Source organism: Lissotriton vulgaris, chromosome 9, assembly GCF_964263255.1.
Source record: "Lissotriton vulgaris chromosome 9, aLisVul1.2, whole genome shotgun sequence".
NCBI classification, from domain to species: Eukaryota; Metazoa; Chordata; class Amphibia; order Caudata; family Salamandridae; genus Lissotriton; species Lissotriton vulgaris.
The window spans coordinates 58781655-58804215 of NC_141697.1; the positions used below are offsets into that span (position 1 = coordinate 58781655).

At 48.4% G+C, this 22561-nt stretch overlaps 1 protein-coding gene across 2 annotated transcripts in view; it reads left to right on the plus strand.

Moving 5' to 3' along the window:
- Positions 1-22561, plus strand: part of SPRED1 (sprouty related EVH1 domain containing 1) — a 307072-nt gene that overhangs the window by 273590 nt on the left and 10921 nt on the right. For both annotated transcript variants that reach the window (XM_086937023.1, XM_086937021.1), the window contains exon 6: positions 17891-18040. In XM_086937023.1, the coding sequence (XP_086793149.1) occupies positions 17891-18040 (150 nt within the window). The remainder of the gene's footprint in view (positions 1-17890; positions 18041-22561) is intronic.

Genomic DNA, 22561 nt, shown 5'->3' on the forward strand with positions numbered 1-22561 from the left:
AGCTGGTGATGTAGTGTGGAGGTCTTGAATGTTTAGTCGTCCACTCTCAATAGGCTAAAGGGTATGTTGTGCCAGATCTTAGGCACCTAGGTGGATAAACTAACACCCATGAAAGCTATGGTCCAATTGTTCTCTTGATGGTACCAATAGTAGAAGTATGGGAAAGGTATTTCTATTCATCAGAATACACCTTGACAAACTTTAATGACGGATAACTTCCCCCTTGAGTGAAGAGCACACATATGGATTCCAGGCACACGTTCAGAAAAGGAAACACTTTATATTAGTGAACTAAAGCTGAGAGCAGTTAATTTGGCTCTCAAATCTTTCCTTCCAGATGATGGTAAGCTTGGGCAAACACCAGAACTACATTTAAATATAGGCATAGAGACACTGTCATGGTAAAGTACCGGGTTCCGTATGGGCTATGGATTATTTTATAGGGAAACCGTGGGTTAGGTTGAGGGAAAGTCCAAAGCCATGCATTAATGTTAGGCTTACGAGTCTTACTTAGGGGTTATATTTAGGAGTTATTAGTAGGCAAATGCAGATTCATTTAGGGTAAGAGGTTCAGCTTCACAATTTAATAGAGAAAATATTAGGGATTTGTCATAACTCCTTCCAGAGAGCCACGGGGCAAGCAGGAGTTACTGTGCCCAACCGTGGGCCGAGAAGGGCCCTGAGTAACTGTGACACTCAGTGGTAGCAGCCCAAGGCTCTTCAAAGGGGAGGTAGATGTGATGCATATACAGGCCGAAGAATCAAAGTACACGCAGTAACTGTAAGTTCTCTTCCAGGGGATCCTCATCAATAGTCATAAGCATTAGAATATTCCCGCCCATGCGCGGGACCCCGGAAACACTATATTATATGTGCCCCACATATATATATACATATATATATATAAATAATATATATATAAAAACAAGCAATAGCAGCCAAATCACATTAGAGCTGAAATATGCTGTGAAGAATTTCCACCATACATGTATAATAAGCATTAGAAACATGAGAAACAACACCAAAGATTGTTTAGAAATTGTTTTAATGCTCAGAAAGCAGTAGAAATTCTCATAACTCACTGGAAGCATAGGAAGCTCCCAGGCTGCATTGCAAACACACAGTCTAAAAAGACTGAAAAGCTAACCTGTAGCTGAATAGCAATAAACTGACACCGTGCCTTTAAGGCACTCATGACCCCCTGTATCCCATCATGCCCCAGGGGTGACAGTTAGGTCAGTTGTTCTTTCCGGCTCCTTCAGTGAAGGACCCTGGTTACACAGCTCTACTATTTTTCTGGTTTTTGACAGAAAAATACTTCATTTTTGACAACTTTTACTCTTACTTCGACATTTAATATCTAGTCAAGTAAGATACTGCTTGTTTCAGTCAGTTTAGTGAACATTTTCTTCTGAGAATGCCTTCACTCTTTGATAAATGTCCTTCATTTGGCAACAAGAAGGCAAAATCAGACAACCACAACGTCTGTATCCTATGTCTGCCTGAAGATCATGATCCAGGCACCTGTCCACATTGTGAGCACCTGTCAGGAAGAACTCTCAAAGACAGGGAGAGGATTCGAATTTATGGCCTGGCTCACAGGGCTTCAAGAGGAAGATCACCAGTGAAGAAGGCTCATACATCTTCAAGAAAGAAGTCTTCATACCCTTCAACTTCAGCGTCGGGCTCGGCGCTGAGAGAAGAACCACATGTGGAATTTTCCTCTTCAAAACTACCCTCGACGGCGGGCTCGCCGTCGAGGAGAAGACCAGGTACGTCGACGACGTCGAAAGATCCAGCTCCGTCGTCGAAATCCCCTCCGCCGACGTCAACCGGGCGACGATCGGCGTCGAGGAAGGCTACTCCGTCGCCGTCAACCGGGCAACGGTCGGCGTCGAGATCCATTACCCCTCCGCCGTCGTCAACCAGGCGACGACCGGCGTCGAGAAGTGTGACCCCTCCGCCCCCAGAAGATCCCGATCTCCTAGAAGGGAACCTCGAATGGAAGGTCGGATAAGGTCTCGCTCTCCTAGGGGCAGATCGCCCGTGAGATCACCAGCCAGATCTCCCAGAAGATCCGATCTCCTAGAAAGACAGAAGATCGGATCAGATCTCGCTCCCCTAGACGGGAGGAGCGTTCAAGAAGGTCACGGGAGCGGAGACTCAGTGCTCACCGTAGACGTCAACGTACTCCGTCTACTTCTTCTACCAGATCGTCCAAGAGGGACTACTCCCCGACACTGACGGACAGTCCTGCGTCCAGGTCCTCCCCAGTGGATGACATTGGCACGTATCTGGATGTGCTACAAAGAGGAGCGCTTAAACTGAACATCGAGATGTCTGTCCCTCAAGTAACAACGACAGTTATTTTTGAAACTTTACATAAGAAGGCCATCTCCAGACCTCTGCTGCCTTTAGTTCCGGGGATTATGGATCCTGTCAAGGAGGTTTTCCTAACCCCAGCAGCAATCAGAGCGGTACCAGCACACATTCAGAAGAAATACAAACTGGCAGCTTCTGACCCGGTGTTTGTAAAATCTGATCCTCCAGCAGACTCTGTGATTGTGGCAGCGGCGAGGAAGACACATGCGGTTGCTGGTTCCTCTTCAGTCCCTCCAGATAAGGACAGCAAAACACAAGACTCCTGGGGTCGAAAGGTTTGCAACTCAGCTGCTTCCACTCTTAAGGTAGCTAGTGCAGCTGCGCTCCTGGGTGGATATGACAGAGCCTTAGGGGACTCGATGGAAAGATTCAAAGCCAAGGTGCCAAAAGAGGACCAGCAGGACTTTGAAGAAACTGTTACAGAGGGGTGTCTGGTGGCGAATCAGATGATAAGCACGGCTGCGGATGGGGCGGTGCTTTCGGCTCATTCCTATTCCCATGGAGTTTGTGCCAGAAGATCGGCCTGGTTGCGCCTCACAGGCCTGAAGCCGGATGCTCAGCATAGGATTCTAAATCTTCCCTTTTCGGGTTCCGCTCTCTTCGGAGAACATGCGGACGAAGAGATGACCCGAATAAAGACTGAGCTGGATAAAGTGAAGGCGGTGGGCTTGGAGAAGAAAAAAGAATTCAAGCGCCGCTTCAAGACCAACAGGGGGAGAGGGGCTCAACAGAGGGTTCAAACCCCTCAGTGGTCCCAAAACAAAACTCAAGGGAAACCCCAGTTTCGAGGCAAGCCCAGCAGAGGTAGAGGAGGTCACCAACAGTCCTCCAACACCACAAGAGGAGGAAAGGCCTGAACAGAGGCTTCCTCTGGCGCCGTTGCCCACTCCAGTGGGAGGAAGTGCTTCACAACACCTGGCAGAGTGGGTCAGCATCACAAAAGATCAGTGGGTGCTGAATATACTGCGCAATGGATACAGGATACGTTTCCGTGCTCTTCCAAAGAGCATCCCTCCAAAGAGCTCTTGCCCTCACCAGCTAAGCTTGCTCCGACGAGAGGTGAAAATCCTGCTGCAAAAAAGAGCGATAGAAGAGGTTCCTCCCGCTCTAAGAGGAAAAGGAGTTTACTCCAGATACTTCCTTGTCCCCAAAAAAGATCAGGAGGACAAGTTCAGACCAATACTCGACCTACGACTATTAAACAAAGTCATCGTCAAGGAAAAGTTCCGCATGTTAGCGCTTCACCAAATATGTCCACATCTTCAAGCCGGAGATTGGATGTGTTCGGTGGATCTGCAAGATGCGTTCTTTCACATCCCGATTGCGCAACAACATCGCAAGTACCTAAGGTTTGTTGTAGGAAGCAAACACTACCAGTACAAGGTGTTACCCTTCGGTCTCAAGTCCGCACCACGAGTCTTCACCAAATGCATGGCAGTGGTGGCGGCTTTTCTTCAAAAGAAGGGTCTCTTCATTTACCCATACCTGGACAACTGGCTCCTAAAAGGTCCATCTCCGGTACAAGTAACGCGCGATCTGCAACTGTGCCTACACCAGCTACACAGACTCGGCCTCCATGTGAACCTGGAGAAGTCAGTCCAGCGGCCTACACAGTCCATCCACTACCTAGGCTCCGTTCTGGACACAAGATTGGGAAAAGCGTTTCCTTCGGAGGAGAGACTTTTTTCCATGAGTCAGAAATGTGGGATTCTGCTAGAGTCTCGGCTTCCAACAGCCCGACAAGTAGCATCTCTACTGGGGTCCATGGCGTCCTGCATTTTTCTCATCCCAAACGCCAGGCTGAGAATGCGTCCTCTACAACAGGCTCTGGAGGATCAGTGGGACCAAGCGACAGGACGCTGGGAAGATCGAATCGCTCTTTCCCAGACGACGAAAGAGGCCATCAGATGGTGGACTCGGAGAAAGAATGTGATGGTGGGAGTGCCGTTTCACCAACCCGTTCCTTCCCAGTCTATAGTGACGGATGCCTCCCTGCAAGGCTGGGGAGCACATATGGGTCCGCTTCAGATTCAAGGCCAGTGGTCTGCGCAGGAGCAGACATACCACATCAACATGCTGGAACTCAGAGCGGTATTCCTGGCTCTCAAAGCTTTCCTACCAGCGATCAAATCCAACTCAGTCCTAGTTCAGACGGACAATACGACCACCATGTTCTATCTGAACAAACAAGGAGGCACAAGATCTCGCCCACTATCTTGAGAGGCTCAGGCAATCTGGCATTGGCTTCTCTCTCGAGGTCTTGCAGTAGTGGCAGTGCACCTTCCAGGCGAGTTAAACATCAAAGCAGATGCACTCAGCAGGCACTTAGAAGATCAGCCAGACTGGGTGCTAAACGACGAAGTAGTAGAAGAGCTTTTTCGTTGCTGGGGTCGTCCATCCATAGACTTGTTTGCAGACGACGAAAACACCAAATGCCACGCCTTCGCATCCAGGTTCCACCGGCCAGGGACGCAGGGGAATGCTCTACTGTTGGATTGGGCAGGGATGTTCGCATACGCATTTCCTTCCCTAGCGCTGATTCCGAGAGTAGTTTCCAAGCTCCTCAGGTCGAACATGGAAATGATCCTGATTGCTCCGGATTGGCCGCGGCAGTGGTGGTACCCGGACCTTCTACATCTGTCTGTGTGTCCACACAAACGGCTCCCTTGCAGGCCGGACCTGTTGAGCAAGATGAACGGGAGGATAATGCATCCCAACCTCCCATCATTGAACCTAACAGCATGGCTCCTGAGGTCCTGCAATATGGACATTTGAACTTGCCTCCAGACTGCATGAGCATTTTAAAGGAGGCTAAGAGGCCTTCCACGAGAGCGTCCTATGCCTTCAAGTGGAAAAGATTTTACTTGTGGTGTAGAGATCATCACTTGGATCCGACTAAGGGACAGGAGGACGTCATCTTACCATACCTCCTTTCCCTCACAACTGCTGGTTTAAAGTACACTTCAATTAGAGTGCATTTGTCAGCTATTGTAGCATACTGAAAATCACCTGATCAGATGTCTTTCTTTCAGGTTCCAGTGGTTAAGGACTTCCTCCAGGGGTTGAAGAAAGTGTATCCCCCTGTGCGAAATCCTTCCCCTCCTTGGGAATTAAACCTAGTTCTATCCAGGTTAATGTCACCTCCTTTCGAGCCCATCCACAAAGCTTCCTTACAACATCTCTCTTGGAAGGCAGCTTTTTTGGTGGCGATTACCTCTGCGCGCAGAGTAAGTGAGATTCAAGCGCTCTGTGCGAAGGAACCTTATACTATTTTCCACCACAACAGAGTAGTCCTAAGGGCTCACCCATCTTTCTTGCCTAAGGTCATTTCTGATTTTCATATAAATCAGTCTATTTCCCTCCCTTCCTTTTTCCCAAATCCTACGACCCCAGCCGAGCGGTCACTTCACTCCTTAGATCTTAAGAGAGTGCTTAAGTTTTATTTGGAAAAGACTAAAGGGGTTAGGAAAACGGACCAGCTGTTTGTGAACTATGGCTCAATGAGAACAGGTTTTCCAGCGGCCAAGAGGTCCATTTCCAGATGGATTGTCTCTTGCATTAAGTTGGCCTATCAACTAGCAGGCAAACCTTTGTTGATGTCTCCAAAGGTGCATTCCACTAGAGGGAAGGCCGCTACAGTGGCTTTCTTGCATGACGTTCCCATGTCGGAAATATGCAAGGCTGCAACCTGGAAATCAGTGCATACCTTTACGAGGCATTACTGCCTCGACTCTGATTCCAGGACCGATACTCAAGTAGGGCAAGCCTCCTTGAGGAATCTGTTTGGGTAGTCCGTTTGTCTACTCAGGCTTATTGATGAGATTTCTGTCTTATCTTTCCTTTGCCCGCAGGCATGAGGAGAGGCTCGCTATTCTATTCTAATGCTTATGACTATTGATGAGGATCCCCTGGAAGAGAAGGATTAGTTACTTACCTGTAATCCTAGTTCTCTTCCAGGGGTATCCTCATCAAAGTCATAAGCAACCCTCCCACCTCCCCGGGCAAAGGATACTCTTTAATAAGGAGATATTGTTAACCTATTTGTTATTGGGTCTGTTTTTCAGTCTCCGAAAAGAACAACTGACCTAACTGTCACCCCTGGGGCATGATGGGATACAGGGGGTCATGAGTGCCTTAAAGGCACGGTGTCAGTTTATTGCTATTCAGCTTTTCAGTCTTTTTAGACTGTGTGTTTGCAATGCAGCCTGGGAGCTTCTTATGCTTCCAGTGAGTTATGAGAATTTCTACTGCTTTCTGAGCATTAAAACAATTTCTAAACAATCTTTGGTGTTGTTTCTCATGTTTCTAATGCTTATTATACATGTATGGTGGAAATTTTTCACAGCATATTTCAGCTCTAATGTGATTTGGCTGCTATTGCTTGTTTTTATATATATATTATTTATATATATATATGTATATATATATGTGGGGCACATATAATATAGTGTTTCCGGGGTCCCGCGCATGGGCGGGAATATTCTAATGCTTATGACTTTGATGAGGATACCCCTGGAAGAGAACTAGGATTACAGGTAAGTAACTAATCCATGATTGTCCAGCCAAATACTTGCTTTTATTGAAACAGGAGTATTTTAATGTGATCACATAAAAAATCGACACACTATATGAGCCTCTTAATGTCAGCGTTCTAGCGCAGCCCTGGGCTGAATCCTTGAGCCTCTGTCCCCTTTAGTGGGGTTGATTATTTCCCATTCTATACTGGAGGTAACTCCCAGCAGTTGGAAGTCTTGACAACCTTCTTCAACTGATGAATAATGTTTTTGAACAACTTGGGGGTCTCATGCTCCCGCCCTTATAGTCCCAACTTCAGGCACACGTGATTTTGTTTGTGAGCCTTTAAAATTCGGGTTATGGGTGTCCGCTCCTTTTAAGTGCTCTCTCCTCTCCACTGCCCTTTGTCAAAGTGGCAGTGTGCCCCAGCAGAAGTGGCTCCAGTTCTGATTGATCTACAACACAGGGCAAGGGAATAGCGAAGCATCTGGCTATCAACCTCACTGAAATATGCCTCATAAAGGCACAGATTCTTTAACCATCCTCCCCATCAAGATTTCATGGTCCACGGTTCAAACCTTTTCTGTCTCACCATCTCTCTGACAATGGGCCCCAGACCCACCATTCCTGAAATCAAATAGACTTTTGATATGCACCGGTGATGCTCTGCTCCCATTCCTTTAGGGTAAGCTCCCTCCCCAGCCCTCACGCGGTGGCAGTCCTTACCTCTCATTGCCTCTCCAAGCCATGTGTTTCCAAAATGGGAGCTATAGGTCTTCATGTTATGTTAGTACTATAGACAGGCACACACACATCCCAGCATGCACATGCAAGTATTATGTGCTGCCCGATGCTACACACAATCCATATAGGCCAAGGGTGAGTTGACTACACTGCCACAGAACTTTACATGAGTAGGTCAGTAGGCACCACTCAGCGTCGGATTGGTAACAGGGGCATTCGGGCAATGCCCGAGGGGCCGGGGTCCGAGTTCCAGCTGAGGGCTGCTTTTGAGCAGCCTGGGGGCCGATTTGGGCTGTGTCTCTGTTGTTCGACTATACTGCCAGAGGCCCAGTGGGTGTCTGAGTGGCCTTTCTGGATGGAGATGGGCACTCATTATCTCCCTATAGCAGCAACAGGTAGAGGTGTCACTCCTTTTCTTTTGCTGAGCCTCCCATTAATGTAGGCATACAGAGCGGGGCAGGGGGCCTGAGCAGAAGTGGCCTCACTTGTTTTAAGGTGTGTTTCACTAGTGTAAACTGATGCGTGCTTTTTATATGAGAAAAGGCGGCCACCGGAACGGGCTTTCTTGATCCTAGGTACTGAGGTGAGGTGAAGGTGAGATGACCGGAGGGTTCTGTTGGTTGTGTGGGGCGTGATAAGATCCTTCAGGATAGGAGGGGCCTTTTTGTAAAAAAATTTGTGTGTGGTACAGAGGGCCTTAAAATGCACTCTTTCTTGAATGGGCAACCAATGGAGAGACTTAAGGGAGGGTTTGGCTGAGCAGCGACTGCGTGTACCCGTGAGGAGGCGGGCCGCTGTGTTTTGCACGACCTGAAGTTGTGAGACCACCTTTTTAGGGGCTCCGAGGTACAGGGCGTTTCCGTAATCCAGGCGAGACAATATTAAACCTTGGATCAGGAGTTTTTGAGATTGGGGAGGCAGCAGCGGTAAGATTTTTCTGGAGGTCCGTAGGAGACCATAGCAAGTACCAGCTGTTTTCCGGGCTTGGGTGGAGAAGGTAAGACCTTCGTCCAGCCAAATCCCCAGGCTCTTAATTTCGCTCTTAGGAGTTGGAGGAGGTCCCATACAAGGGGGCCATAGGGACTCCGGGCGGAAGGGTGATTGATTGCCCAAGATCATGATCACGGTCTTTCCGCTGTTTAACTTCAGATGGGATCTATCTATCCATTTGGTTCTCTCCAAGGCAAGTGTAGAGGTCAGGAGAGGGATGGTTTTGCTGACTAAGGGATACTACCATCTGGGTGTCATCTGCGTAGGTAAGTAACTTAATCCCCGACGGGATGACGATCCTCTCCAGGGGGGACATATACACATTAAAAAGGGTTGGGCTCAACGACGAGCCCTGGGGAACCCCACAGTGTATAGGTATACTTTTGGAGGTAAAGTTCCCGTCCGCCACCTGGAAGGACCGGTCACTCAGAAAGGAGTTCAGCCAAGACAGGGCAACCCCTAAAATTCCCATACCCTTGAGCCTGTGGACCAGTGTGGAATGGTCACGGTGTCAAAGGCCGCGCTAAGGTCCAGGAGGATCACTGCCACTGACCCTCCTTCATCCATGATCCTCTGGCTTCTTCGACCACCGCAACCATTGCGGTCTCCATACTTTGGCCCGGTCTAAAACCCGTCTGGGAGGATTTAAGTAGGCCATTAGTCTCCAGGTAGTCGGAGATCTGATGATTAATTATCTTTTCTGAAATTTTGCTGATACCTGGCAGTAGGGAGATTGGGCAGAAGTTATTTAGTTCTAGGGGATCAAGGTTAGGTTTCTTAATCAGAGCTTTGACAATTGCCTTTTTCCAGCTAGGTGGAACCATACCATGGGAAAGCGAGATATTGATCAAGTTGGCCATGTAAGGCAGAATGGTCGGGTGACTAATTTTAGAATATTTAGAGGAGCAGGATCCAATGGGGATCCACTTTTGATTGATTGTAGGACAGGTAAAAGCTTCTCCGGGGTTGTGGGGACAAACCAATCTAATTTGGGCTTCTCGGCCTGAGGAGGGAATTCAGACCGGTCTTGAGGATCAATAGTCTCGGGAGGAGGTGATGAGAGAGAGATGAGGATTTTTTTAATCTTGAAATCAAAAAAGTTGGTGAGTTCGTTGCAGCGGCTGGTCGAAGGGCCCACGGAAGGGGGTGGATTAGGAATTTTTAAAAGTTTTTTTACAATTTGAAATGTCTCCCTGGAAGAACTGGCAGAAGACCTGATTTTTTCATCAAAATACGTGGACTGTGGAGGAGGAGGAGCTTCGCGGGCAAGCAAGATGGCCTCGTGAGCTCGGAGCTCCGGAGACCCTCCGCATAAATCCTGGTCAAAATCCTGATCCACGGTGGCGGATTCTGGTTGGCGAATGGTCGTAGACACGGGATCCACTTTCCGCTCCAAAATCCGGCACTCCTTGACGAAGTTACGTTGTGTCGAAATTCGGTGCCAGGGGTGCACCATTGTCCCGGGGATGGCCGACGGCTGCGATGACGCATGGCATGATCGATATGCTGAGTGAACACCTCCTGTTCCAGCTGGCGGAGCGAACGGAGCTGCGGAGTGGCCTATTGCTGACTGGACATTTGTGGTAGCTACGCTCCGCACCCGCTTGAGTGCCCGAAGTGATCTCGGAGTACTACCCTTTGTTCTGCCTAGATCCAACATGGCTGGCAGGGGCGATCCTGATAGAACGGCGAACCGGGCGAGCAGGAAGACGGTCCAACCTCAGACTAACAAGATCGACCGGTACGCCCAGCACAGAACCTCGCCAACTGCTGCCGCTCAATCCAAAGACTCTCTAGGTTCGGGCTCGCCCGACGGGTCGGAGCCCACGCTCCGGGACATCATGGGGGCTATCGCTGGCATCCGAACAGAGATGCATAAGCAGCACGAGGTACTGGCGCACAAAGTGGACACCCTGCGATCGACCTCAATTTGATTAGGGCCGACCTTGGTAAAACAAACGACCGAGTGAAATCGCTTGACATTAAAACTACCAGCCTCACGACCGATGTCTCGGACCTGCAGACGGAGGTCCGGAATCTGAGGTCGGTCAATGACCTGTTCTCAAGGCGGCTGGAGGACTTTGAGGGACGTGCCAGGCGGCAAAATGTGCGCATTATTGGAGTACCGGAGGGTGCAGAGGACTCGGCCGCCGACCTTTTTGTCGAGGACCTGATCAAGACTCATTTGGCCCCGGCGGGCCTCAGCCACTTCTTCTCGGTCGAGCGGGCCCATAGGATACCGGGTGGTCCTCCGAAGACGGGCGTCGCACCGAGACCCATCATCGCCCGCTTATTCAACTTCAGAGATCGAGATGCGATCCTACAGGCTTCGAGGCGACATGGCCCCTCAAGTTTCAGAACGCGGATGGAACTTCTACCCGTACTTTACTAGGACTGTTCAGAGACAGCGCCAAAGTTTTGCGGGAGTGAAGCGGCGCCTCAGAGACTTGGGGCTGAAATACTCTATGATGTTCCCCGCTGCGTATTGAACGCGATGGCCGTGCTCTGTTTTTCGACATGCCTGAGGCTGCGAGTGACTGGCTGGACACTTTGCCGCACCGTCGCGAGGAACATTCTGAAGGTGCCTCTGGAGGCCCCGATCATCAGGAGTAGTATTCATCACACTAACTTTGTCGGTTGGTGTACCTGTTGACTATGACCTATAATGCCAAGCTGTTGCACTTTATTGTGTCTATCCTTTTCCTTACATGGAGGGTGGCGGGGGGGACTACGTGATCTCCTTTCTCCTCTAGGGTCTTCTTGTAGCTTAGTTTATGGGGCGACAGGGACACTGCTGGTTGGGGGAGCTCTTTAGTCTAATGCAGGGGTGCATGGTGGGGGGTGGTGTGAGGGCTGGTTTTGTGTGCTTTCTTTGTTTCTTTCTTCCTTCTTTTAGGCAATGTGTTGTATGCTCTGATTCGTTTAATGCATCGGTGGGGTCTTTTGGGGTCGGCGGAGGCCTGAGGTACGACGATGGGGGGTAGGAAATTAAAAGTTCTGAGTTGGAATGTCAATGGCTTGGGTGATCGCATTAAGAGAGGGGTGGTATTGCAATTGTTCAAAAGAAATATGCCTGATGTTGTTCTGTTACAGGAGACACACTTGGTGGGGAATACGTGCCGTGCGCTCAACAGGAAGGGTTTCAAGATGGTGGCACATTCAGGGTTCTCTTCGGGATCCCGGGGGGCGGGTATTATGGTGCGCACGTCTCTCCCTTTCGAGATTGACTCCACTATCGTGGACGAGAGGGGGCGGTACGCTGCCGTCACGGGGCGGTGGGAGGGCCTGCTTTGATTCTGGTTTCGGTTTATGTTCCCCCGGGGCTGCAGAACAACACTTTTCGGGACCTTGGAAGCGCCACATGCGGGGTTGCTTATTGTGGGGGGTGATTCGGTATGCTCCGGGACCTTGGACAGACATCCGCCTAGAGACCTCCGTAGTTCGCAATCATGGCTGCCCGACTTCCTTGATACTATGGGGTTGGTCGACTGCTGGAGACTCATGCATCCCACTCAAAGCCAATACTCGTTTCATTCTGGAGCACATGGTAGCCTCTCGAGAATAGATTATGTTCTTGCCTTGGCGGCCCACGCGCCGGCGATCTCGGAGGCCCGCCTGTTGGCGAGGGGCATCTCGGACCATTCCCCGGTGTGGGTGTCCTTCGATTTCGACATTGTGGTCGCCGAGCGGCCCGTGGTGGTCAATCCATGGTACTTTCGGAACCCAAAGACGCGCGGACTCTTGGCCAAGGCTATTGAGTTCTACTTCAATGAGAATGTTGGGTCGGTTACATCAGCCGCCACCTTATGGGAGGCATTTACGGCGGTCTTGCGAGGTGAGGCCTTAGCCCTCATAGCGGACGTCCGCAGGAGCAGAGACGCCGACATGGTGCGCATTGAGGCGGAGATTATGGAGCCTGACTCTCAATTGGAGGCGGGCCCTACGCCTGAGCTGCTCCATACCCTATCCCTTAAGCAACTGGAATACCGCGATCTTGCCTCCGACGCTGCTATTGTCATGGGTAGAGAACAACAGGGTAGGATTTATGATGTTGGTGACAAGGCGGGCAAGCTCCTGGCTTGGCTCGACAAGAAGGAGAGAGCCAGTCGCGTAGTTCCGGAGGTGTTGGGGGACGACGGTTTGCTGGTCACTGATCCGAGGGCAATCGTTGAGTCGTTCTCAGACTACTTTCGGGGCATTTACACTCGCCATTCGCTCCCTAAGGACTGGCAAGGCGCCTGGCCCCAATGGTATCCCTGTGGAACTTTATAAAATCAAACCAGAAGTAGTTTCCCCGCACTTGCGGAACGTGTTCCTTGAGGCGCGGGAGGCAGGCATGCTTCCCCACGACCAGAGATTGGCCACCATTGTGGTTATCCATAAGGAAGGGAAGCCAAGAGATTTGTGCCGAACGTATCGCCCCATCTCTCTATTAAACGCGGAGCCTAAGATACTAGCCAAATTGCTCGCCAACCGACTGATTGGCGTCATCGGCGACTTAGTGCACCCGGACCAGTCGGGCTTTATTCCACACCGCAACACTGCTCTTAACCTTCGGAGACTTCACGGAGCCCTGGCTAGGGCCCACATGCTTGAGGAGCCAGCTGTCCTGGTGTCGTTGGATGCCACGATGGCTTTCGACTCCCTTGAATGGAGTTATCTGTGGGCAGTGTTGGCGAAGCTCGGCTTCGGTCCGGAATTCGTAGGGTGGGTCAAACTTCTGTATGCTAGCCCGCTGGCTAATGTAGCGGTCAATGGTCGAGTTTCGGCACCTTTTGCTCTTCAGAGGGGCACCAGGCAGGGCTGTCCTCTGTCGCCCCTTTTGTTCGCACTTGCACTCGAACCATTGGCGGCACGGCTACGCAACCACCCAGACGTACATGGCATCCGATGGTCCCCTGACTTCGAGGACCGAGTGTCATTATATGCAGATGATATCCTTCTGTATCTCACTTCCCCTTGCAAGTCTCTCATCGTGGCCTGCGACGTGCTTCGACTCTTTGGCCAGTATTCCGGCTTGGTTATTAACTGGTCGAAGTCGCATTTGTATGTCCTGAAAGGGGGGACGCCTCGCCTCCCGAGAGGCTGTGGCATACAGGTCGCGAGACAGGGATTCAAATACTTGGGGATTTACATCTCCACTGACCCTAAAGCGCGCTACGAGAATAATTTGCATCCCCCTCTTCTTCGCCTCCGGCGGGATGTGGAGGGGTGGCGCAAACATCCGCTTTCCCTGCTTGGGCGCGCGGCGCTATTCAAGATGATGTCCTTGCCCAGATTTCTCTACGCCCTGCAAAACACTCAGGACCCGGTCCCGGCCCGATACTTTGGTGAGATTGAGAGCTTGCAACGTGCCCTACTTTGGGATGGTCGGCCCCGCATTGCTATCACGAAGCTCACGCTCCCGTGGTACGATGGGGGGATAGCGCTGCCTGACGTGCGAAGATATTACTGGGCTTCTCAGTTGGCAGCCATTAATCATGGCCTATATGGCCCTGCGGATAGTCCAGGGTACGCTATGGATCGGTGGCTCTTGGATGGCGGGAAATATCATAGGGCGCTATATACGAGGTCTCTTGATAGACGGATGTCTGGGCCAACGAAAACTGCTGTGCCTATCTGGAGAGCAATCACAAAGGCGCAGGGGTGGAAAGACAGGCTTACAAAGGCGACCCCACTTTACGATTCTGATATACTGGGTAAACTATGGCACACTAAAGGCTTTGACAAGTGGGACTTGATCGGCATTTCCCGGGTGGAGGACATGATGTTGCGAGGGGTGGTAAAGTCTTTTTCCCAACTACGGTCGGAGTTTCAGCTGGGTGAGACGGAATATTTCCGGTACGCTCAGCTGAGACATGCACTGTTGTCCATCATGCCGGAGGGTGAGGAGATTCCCGATAGTTCTCCCTTGGAGGATCGAGTACTGGATGGCCACATGCCGGACAGTGCTATCTCCTTGACATATAAGAAGCTTATCAATGTTCGCACAGATCTCCTCCTGGGGGTGAGGGATCAATGGGTGCGGGATGGGATAGAGATAGACGATGAAGACTGGCAATGTGCTGTGTCATCCCCCAAGGAGGTCGCTATCCCCTCCCGTCTTCGGCTGGTGCAGCTGAAGATCTTGCATAGAGTCTATGTCACTGGCCCCCGGCTTATACACATGGGACGTTCTGCTGATGGCCTCTGTAGGCGTGGTTGTGGTGCACTCGCCACCTTCATGCACATCATTTGGGAATGCAACGCGATAGCTTCCTATTGGAGGCGAGTGCACACGATCATGAGCGAGGTCACCGGGGTGGAATTACACGCGGAGGCCCGAAGATGCCTCTTAAATATGTAGGGCCCGACAGATTACAACATTGCCCAGACCCAATGGGTGACCCTTGGGAATATGGTTGCGAAGCGGGACATAGCACAGATGTGGGGAGCAATGACAACCCCGAAGGTGGTACAGTGGAAGGCCAATATGGATTGGTGTATGTTCCGGGAAAAGACTGTTTATGTTGCCAGGGGTAAACCTAAAAAATGGCAGAAATTGTGGGGTGCTTGGAATGAGTACAGGGGTGACATTTGCATACCTCCAGAACCTGCTCCACAGGAAGAACACTTGTCCCCATAGCCCATGATTCCAACTGACGGTTTGATATCCTTATCATCCTGTGTTTCCCTCTCCCACCGTTCTTAGTACCTCTACTGTTCTGCTTATAACTGTTGTCACTGTGCTTGACCGACTCCTAGATTAGGCCTCACTGCACATTGGTTTCATTGCCTTCTTTCTTAGCGCCCGTTTCGGCGCCTCTTTCTGTACTTTTCTTTCCTTCTTCCTTTGATATAAAAAACTGACAAATCTAACCTTCATTCGTTCTGACATTCTGCTTCTTGCACTCTGATTTACTGCGTTTCGCTTTGCTGCCTAGCCTCCGGGATGTAAGGCTGAATAGCTGTGTGCACTATTTGTAAATAAAGGTTTTAAAAATTAAAAAAAAAAAAAATACGTGGACTGTGCTGTTTTGAGAGCTTTTTTATAGTTAAGCATCATGCGCTTATATTCTAGCTTTTTTAAAGGGTCGAAGTCCTTCCTCCACGCCCTTTCAGATTTTTTACAGAGCTTTTTTTGGAGGCGTACTTCTGTGGTGAACCAGGGCGAGGAATCTTTACTTCTGGGTTTGCACATGAATTTTTTCGGCAGAGTAATGTCCAGTGTTTTCCCTATCCATGTTGAGAACTCGAGTCGGCTGCTATGGGATCTAAGTCACACAGTGGAAGGGAGCGCTCCAAGTTGTTCTTCCATGTTTCCGGGTCCAGTTTAGCCCAGGGGCGTGTTGGTTTGCTCGGTGGAGGTCTATGACGGGGGTGGGGGAGGGGGGTAGGGATCTGCCACCGAAATGTTATTAGATGGTGATCTGACCATGGTTTCGGAGATGGAGTGGAGATAAGAAGATCAGGAACGTTGGAAAAGATGGGGTCTAGGAGGCCACCCAGCGTAGGGGTAGGAAGGCGACTTTCCAAGCGGAGTTGGTGGGTTGCAAGATCTAAGGCGAGATCCGATACCAACTTGTCTTCCTGAGGGTATTGCTTGGTTCGCCCCTCCCAGTCGTACAACCATGAGACATCATTACCATGAGACAGGTCTAGACCATAGCGCACACACATGATCCATTTCTATCCATGACCAAATATCATTGTCGGGGGTACTGGTATCCATGCAGCTTGGGCACTTAGGACAGGAATGCACATCCGCCCCTAAGCAGGGGATGTTTCCCATGGTTCCAATAGGATGAATAAATGTATAAAACATCTCACAGTCTGCTTGTCCTGTAAAAGAAGTCCATGTCTATTCATGTCAGGCATTGAGGTTACACTTTATTGCACTGTTCCTATTGTGTAAGAGCCCTTGAAGAATTGGGCCCTTAGTTTACTTTCATATTGCCTATTATGTGTTAGCAGGGATTATCCATTATTTTTTTCTCCTCAAATATTGGCAGGAATTAAACATGTTTTACTAAGTAATGTCTCAGAGAAGCATTCTGGGGGCATGAGAAGTGGTATCAAATGGTAGTGTGTAGTCTTCGGGTGGGCAGCTCTAGCTCCAGAAAAGAACTTCCGTCACAGCAAGATCCGGGCTCGGCTTGATGTGTTCCCCATCTTCCTGTTTTAAATGTGTGGCTACAGTGTATTCCTCCTTGCAGTCAACACGACCAAATCACTCTTCATCAAAACGCAGGTGGTGCATGCACGGCCCTCAACTCTGTCATCAGGGTGTCGAGCTGTGGAACTGGACTCCTGCTCAGATGGCCTGGGCTCTACTCTGCTGGGTCAGGCAACAATATGCAGCTGTTCATGTCCCACACAAGTGTCAGCTCCATGATTTACTGACTATTCTACTTATTTACAACTTGAGGGTTCCAGTAGTAAATCTTTTAGCTTCCTGGCAGTATTGGAATGGACATGTGCTTTGCAAAAGCATGCAACGCCTCGCTCTAGTGAAAGTGCTCTTGCTTTATTTGTCAAAGGACTGCTCTCCTCTCCTCTTCATATGATCACCAGAGTCATCTCTATGTGTCACATGCCACCTGTAGTTCTCTTTGGGCGAAGGAGTGGCTCAGCCAGGCCATTGATCTGCCTAACCACATTAGCCAGTCTTCTCACTCTTGCTGACAGAGATGCTGGGAGCGCTCATCTTGTCAACGTCTCTGCAACCAAAGCACTTTTAATGCTTAACTCACTCCAGAAGCTCAGATGTTCTCCAGCGTTTAGTCTTTCGTAGATTCACATACTTAATTCATTCAGAATAGTCAAGGTATGTGTCCCACATCGACAAAAGGGAATCAATCCATCAAGTGAATCCATAAAACACACCCATGCTGGCGAACTCTAGTTAACGGAAATTAGCATTTTCCTTTCCATTGCACTTACCTTAGCACTGACCTAGAGATGTCTGGGGCCCCATGAAGGAGCCTCTCTCTCGAGTGCTCTACTTATTTTAGGCCTCAAAGGCTTTCCTTACTTTCCAAATGCTCCTTCTCTGGTACTTGTCTTTCACTGATTTGCTACAACTAAGGACACTATTTTTTCTTGGAAACAATGTGGGGTTGCAGATGCCATACTGATCTTGTTTATTGATCAGAGGTGCAGACTTTGAAAGCAGTAGGTGTTGAATGTCATGTGGGCATGTTGTGGATTTACCCCTCTGAGATTGTGTTTATTTTGAGATGATGTTTAAATAAACTATACTAAAATTTCTTTGTTTCAGGCACACCAAGATAACACATCCAATTCTTTTACAAGAGAGCATTTTTTCCGGCACGGGTCGATAGTTACAGATGAACCTTACAGAAGCTCAAGCATCAGGTCTACAGCTTTTGAAGAACTGAACTCTAGAAGAACGTACTGTCATAGCCAGGTAATTGTTTGCATCTCGGTGTCTACTTTTCTTATCTGGGATTCCAGATATTGCATGAAGGTTCTCCAGGTGTCATTTACATTATTGTGATTTGTTTTTTACAAGTGGACCTTTATTGATAGTTTCGATATCCATACAACATTGACGCGGTATGTAGGCAATAATTAGCAATCAGGTTGTACAAGAAGACATGATACATTATTAGGGACAGTATCACAACAACATTGCTTGTATAACCCTGTATTATGCTCTCCCCGTCCATGCTGACAGCCTCACATGTCTCGTGTCATCCTCGCAGGAGGGAATGGAGCTAAGTATATGCCCTTTGTCAAAAAGTCTCTTGGTAGTAATATTTATCACCATGAGAAATGCCCAACCGGGGCATAAATGTTGTAACTGGGTGGATGTGAATTAGCATCCCTGACTGTGGAGACAACAAGATGTCCTGATTTCCAACACCAAGCTGAGATTGTGGGGGGGGGGGGGGAGTAGTGTTAGCACCAACATTGTGACTTTTCTGCTAGGAAGGTGGAGTTGTGAGGGGGGAGTGGGCGAAAACTGGGACCACTATATGCCTTTGGTGTGTGTAGCTTGGTGGACGTTGTGGTTTTTAGGGCATCAGGCGCCTGGGAACGGTGGAGGTGTACACCCTTATGGCGGCCTATCCACATTATTGTCATCATATTGTTAATAGTGTGGGAAGATCAGCAGAGATTGGTAAACAAATGTAGCTAAGCTGTACAGCAGATGCTTCCAAGTTAGCATGCAGGAAGTTCAAATTAGTACAGATCACATTATAGAATCTAGACTTGAGCATCAAATGCCATGCAATATGCATAGGGGTAATTATCAATTACTATTTTTGTTGTAGCCTCACATCCAGAATTTCCTCATCAGGGCATATTACTTTACCTAAGTGAACCATTCAGGTAGTTTTTGAGCATGAAACTACAAATTCAAATGCGAGCTGCAGTGTTTTGAATGCGAGCAACAGTTCCTTTACCGTGGGTGGCCAACACATATTTCAGATAGATTTTTTATCGAATGGACCTCCTAGGTAATCTTTATGCTCACATCTACAAATCCGACCCCGAGTGACAGTGTTCTGACGTGAGTGACCATAAAATCATCTAAAAATTACATTACTGAGTTGAATATTTACTTGAACAGACCATTTGTGTAATTCTTTGAGTGCAAGATGCATTTCACCTAATTATGCATAATGTCACCTATAGTGAAAACCCCTTCAGTTCGGGATGTGAAGTGGGCCTTCCAGGCACCATAAAGATTGTGTTGTACCTAGGCAACCAATGTGATACAGTGGTGAAGGAGAATGTTCCAGTTGCTTTTTTTCAGTAGACTGAACCTGGCTATTCTTATAAAATATTGTATGTGCATCCTGAAGAGACATGTGCAGTGCCACATAGTATCCTCAGTGATGCCAGCTAGCAAGCTATATTCCTACACCTGAAAATAGTGACATTGTTTTAATCAAGGTCACTTTCTTTTAATCTTCGCAAGAGTGGTTACTCCCCTCTGAAATTTACTAACCAGGTCAATAACATTCCACTACAGGATTTTTTATTGTTACACATTGCCTCAGGTAGTCACTGTTGATTGTCTATGGGGCAGTGCTTAATCTGAGCCGGTGGTTTCCAGTGCTCGGCACAGGCACTTAATTGTCAACAGCGGTGCTTGTGACAGTCTGCCACAAGGTGGCACTGTCTGGCTGATTTAGAGATGACCACACCAACAGTCCATTACTAATTCAATATACAGTATACATTACTATTATCTGCCGCCCAAGCCATTCTTATAGCTTTGGGGGCCTTGAAGAGTCCGAACTGTCACACTTGTAGGCGTGTTATGGTTAGTAGTTGTGTAGCTACTGTGGCTGGTAGGGGTAATGAGTGGTTTAAACTGCAGCGGGCTCCTGACGAGAGCCATGGTGCTTACATTTTTTTATACAAATTAAGCACTGCTATGGGGCCTTTACCTTGTTTCCCGCCTTATGTTGCATCCCATCCCATCAGTGAGCTATTGAAACTGCGAGCAGTATCCTCTAAACAATAAGCCCTATGGTGACTTCCAAAACTCTCCCCACCTCTTCCCTCTCTCCCTCTCAATGTACTGGGTCACAACTACCTACGCCTCCTCCTCTGTATAGGACCACATGAGCAGGGTGTTTATCCGCTTCGCTGCTGCGGCGATTTTTGCGCTGTGCGGCTGTTTTCCGTTTTCCGCGTTGCATGACGAGCTCAGCTCGTCATCAGCACACGCCACCCGTGGCTGATGACGAGCTGAGCTCGTCATCAGCAGCGATGGGGTTAAAGAGCCAAAACTCAGACTACTGCAGCATAGGATTGCAACCAACAACCCCCATTGTAGTCCTCCACCCCACACTTCTAAAAAGGAAGTCTTTGTCTCCCGTAAATGTAATACCCATCAACAGGGCACAAGTCCTAAAAAAAGAAGTGGGGGGACTCTCCAAGTTAGGCGTGGTCACAGGAAGTGACATCACAACAGGAAGTGACATCACAACAGGGAGTGACATCACAACAGGGAGTGACATCACGACAGGAAGTGACATCACGACAGGAAGTGACATCACGACAGGTGTGAGCAGAACAAATGCAAGGCAGGGAGATCTGTTGAATAGGATGGCTCCCAAGATACTGTAGCTGTAGTGTAAATAAAAGATTCCACATTAGGCAACTGTCAGCATTTTCATAGTTGAAGGAATGGAGGCATCCTGCTGTCACCGTCATTCATTCCTTAGAAACGATTCTGAGGCATTCCATAGATGTCCATCAATCTTGAGCACCCAAATGTTTATATTTGAAGAGGTTAAAGCGCTTTTGGATGTTGGCGACACAGCAGTTTGCCTTTAATGAATGCATGGAGACCTTTCAAAAGTGAGCATTTTTAACCCTAAACTTAGAAACATCCATGCTTCCTTGCCCTAACGACAATTCCACAAGGGAACTAAGAGGAAAGTCAATTGGAAAGGCCATGCATGATGTGCAGAGGAGCATTGGTTAAGAGAAAAGAAAAAGATACAGTTCCTCAAACTTTGTTACGCACTTGTAAAGGATGCTTATGTGTAAGGCTCCCAGTTTTTACAGATAAATACAGACAGAAAACAATGTGTTTACGGTCTACATTTATTTGTAAAAGTGGATAAATACAGAAAATTGTCATACTTTTAAGTGACTCTCTGTGCTGTCTTTCATAAATTATAGACCAACAGTTGGACAGCATGTAAATAAAAAAACAGGAGGACATTTCTTTAAATAAAGGCATATATCAACATACATTTATGGTATAATGCTATTATTTACAGTGGATGTATTGTTATGTAATATTTGCCAGCTTAATAGCTAAAACTCGCCAAACAGCAAAGTATGAGTGCTCGCCTATCAGTTAAATAAATATGGAAATTTACAGTTTGACAACCTCATTTATATGCAAAGCACAAAATAAAAATGGATAAATACAGATAAAATGGGCACAAGAAGCATCAAGGTGATGAGTGAATTATTTTAAAATTAACATGCGTTTTGAGATTTTCTTTGTTTACAGACTAAGCTGCATTTAAATGCTCACATTTTTACAAACAAGGGAATGGACCCTCTTATGCCCAAATGTACACACTATGGGGAGAAGCTGGTGTTACGCCCTGGTTCTGCCCACGATCACATACTTTGGTCAAACGGAATAGCTGGGATTATGGCTCTGGCCCCCTGCTTTCTAAACCACGCCACCCCATCACCTATAAAATTAAATGGGATAGAGGACTTTCCCCCCAACACTACTTCTAGCTGAATAGAGGACCGCCTCTGCAACGGCAGAAATAAAAATCCTGCTGCATTGTTACTCTAAAACACGTCTGATACTTTTCACAATATTTTTCTTTTTCTTTTTCTGAAAGCGAAGTTTATTTTCTGGGTGTTAAAGATGTAAAATTAAAAATGTAATTCTTGGAAATACTCGACCTTTGGTGGCGATGTCGAAATAGATGCAGTACTGCTCCTTTTATTGTCTGGCGAGGCACACATTAAATCAGTTAGCACATGGCTGTGCCAAAAGAGTAAGGAACATGGATGTGATCACGTTTTAGTTTCGGAAGGTCACCTGCGAGACTTGTCAACAGTGATCGCAAATTTTTCTGGAACTGCTTTCTCACCGAGAGCACATAGCACATACACCTCCACCCCCTCCCCCGCGCCCCCCCCCCCGTTTGACTTCCAGGTACCCGCTAATCTTTTCTCATTAGGGGATGATGGGCCAGAAAAGCTGGCAGTGAGGTGCAATATTGGCAGAGTCTGTTATCCGGCTGAGGCCGGGAGTGGAGTCTCGAGGAGGGCAGGCAGCAGGCGAGGCCGGGGAGTGAAGGAAAGCCTGGAGCGGGAGGCGGAGGCAGGTCGGGCAGCAGGCAAGGAATACAGCCGTGTAAGATTTCAGCGTCTATTGGTGGGTACCCTGGCAACGGTGGTGCAGGTGCAGGGGCGTGGTGACAGG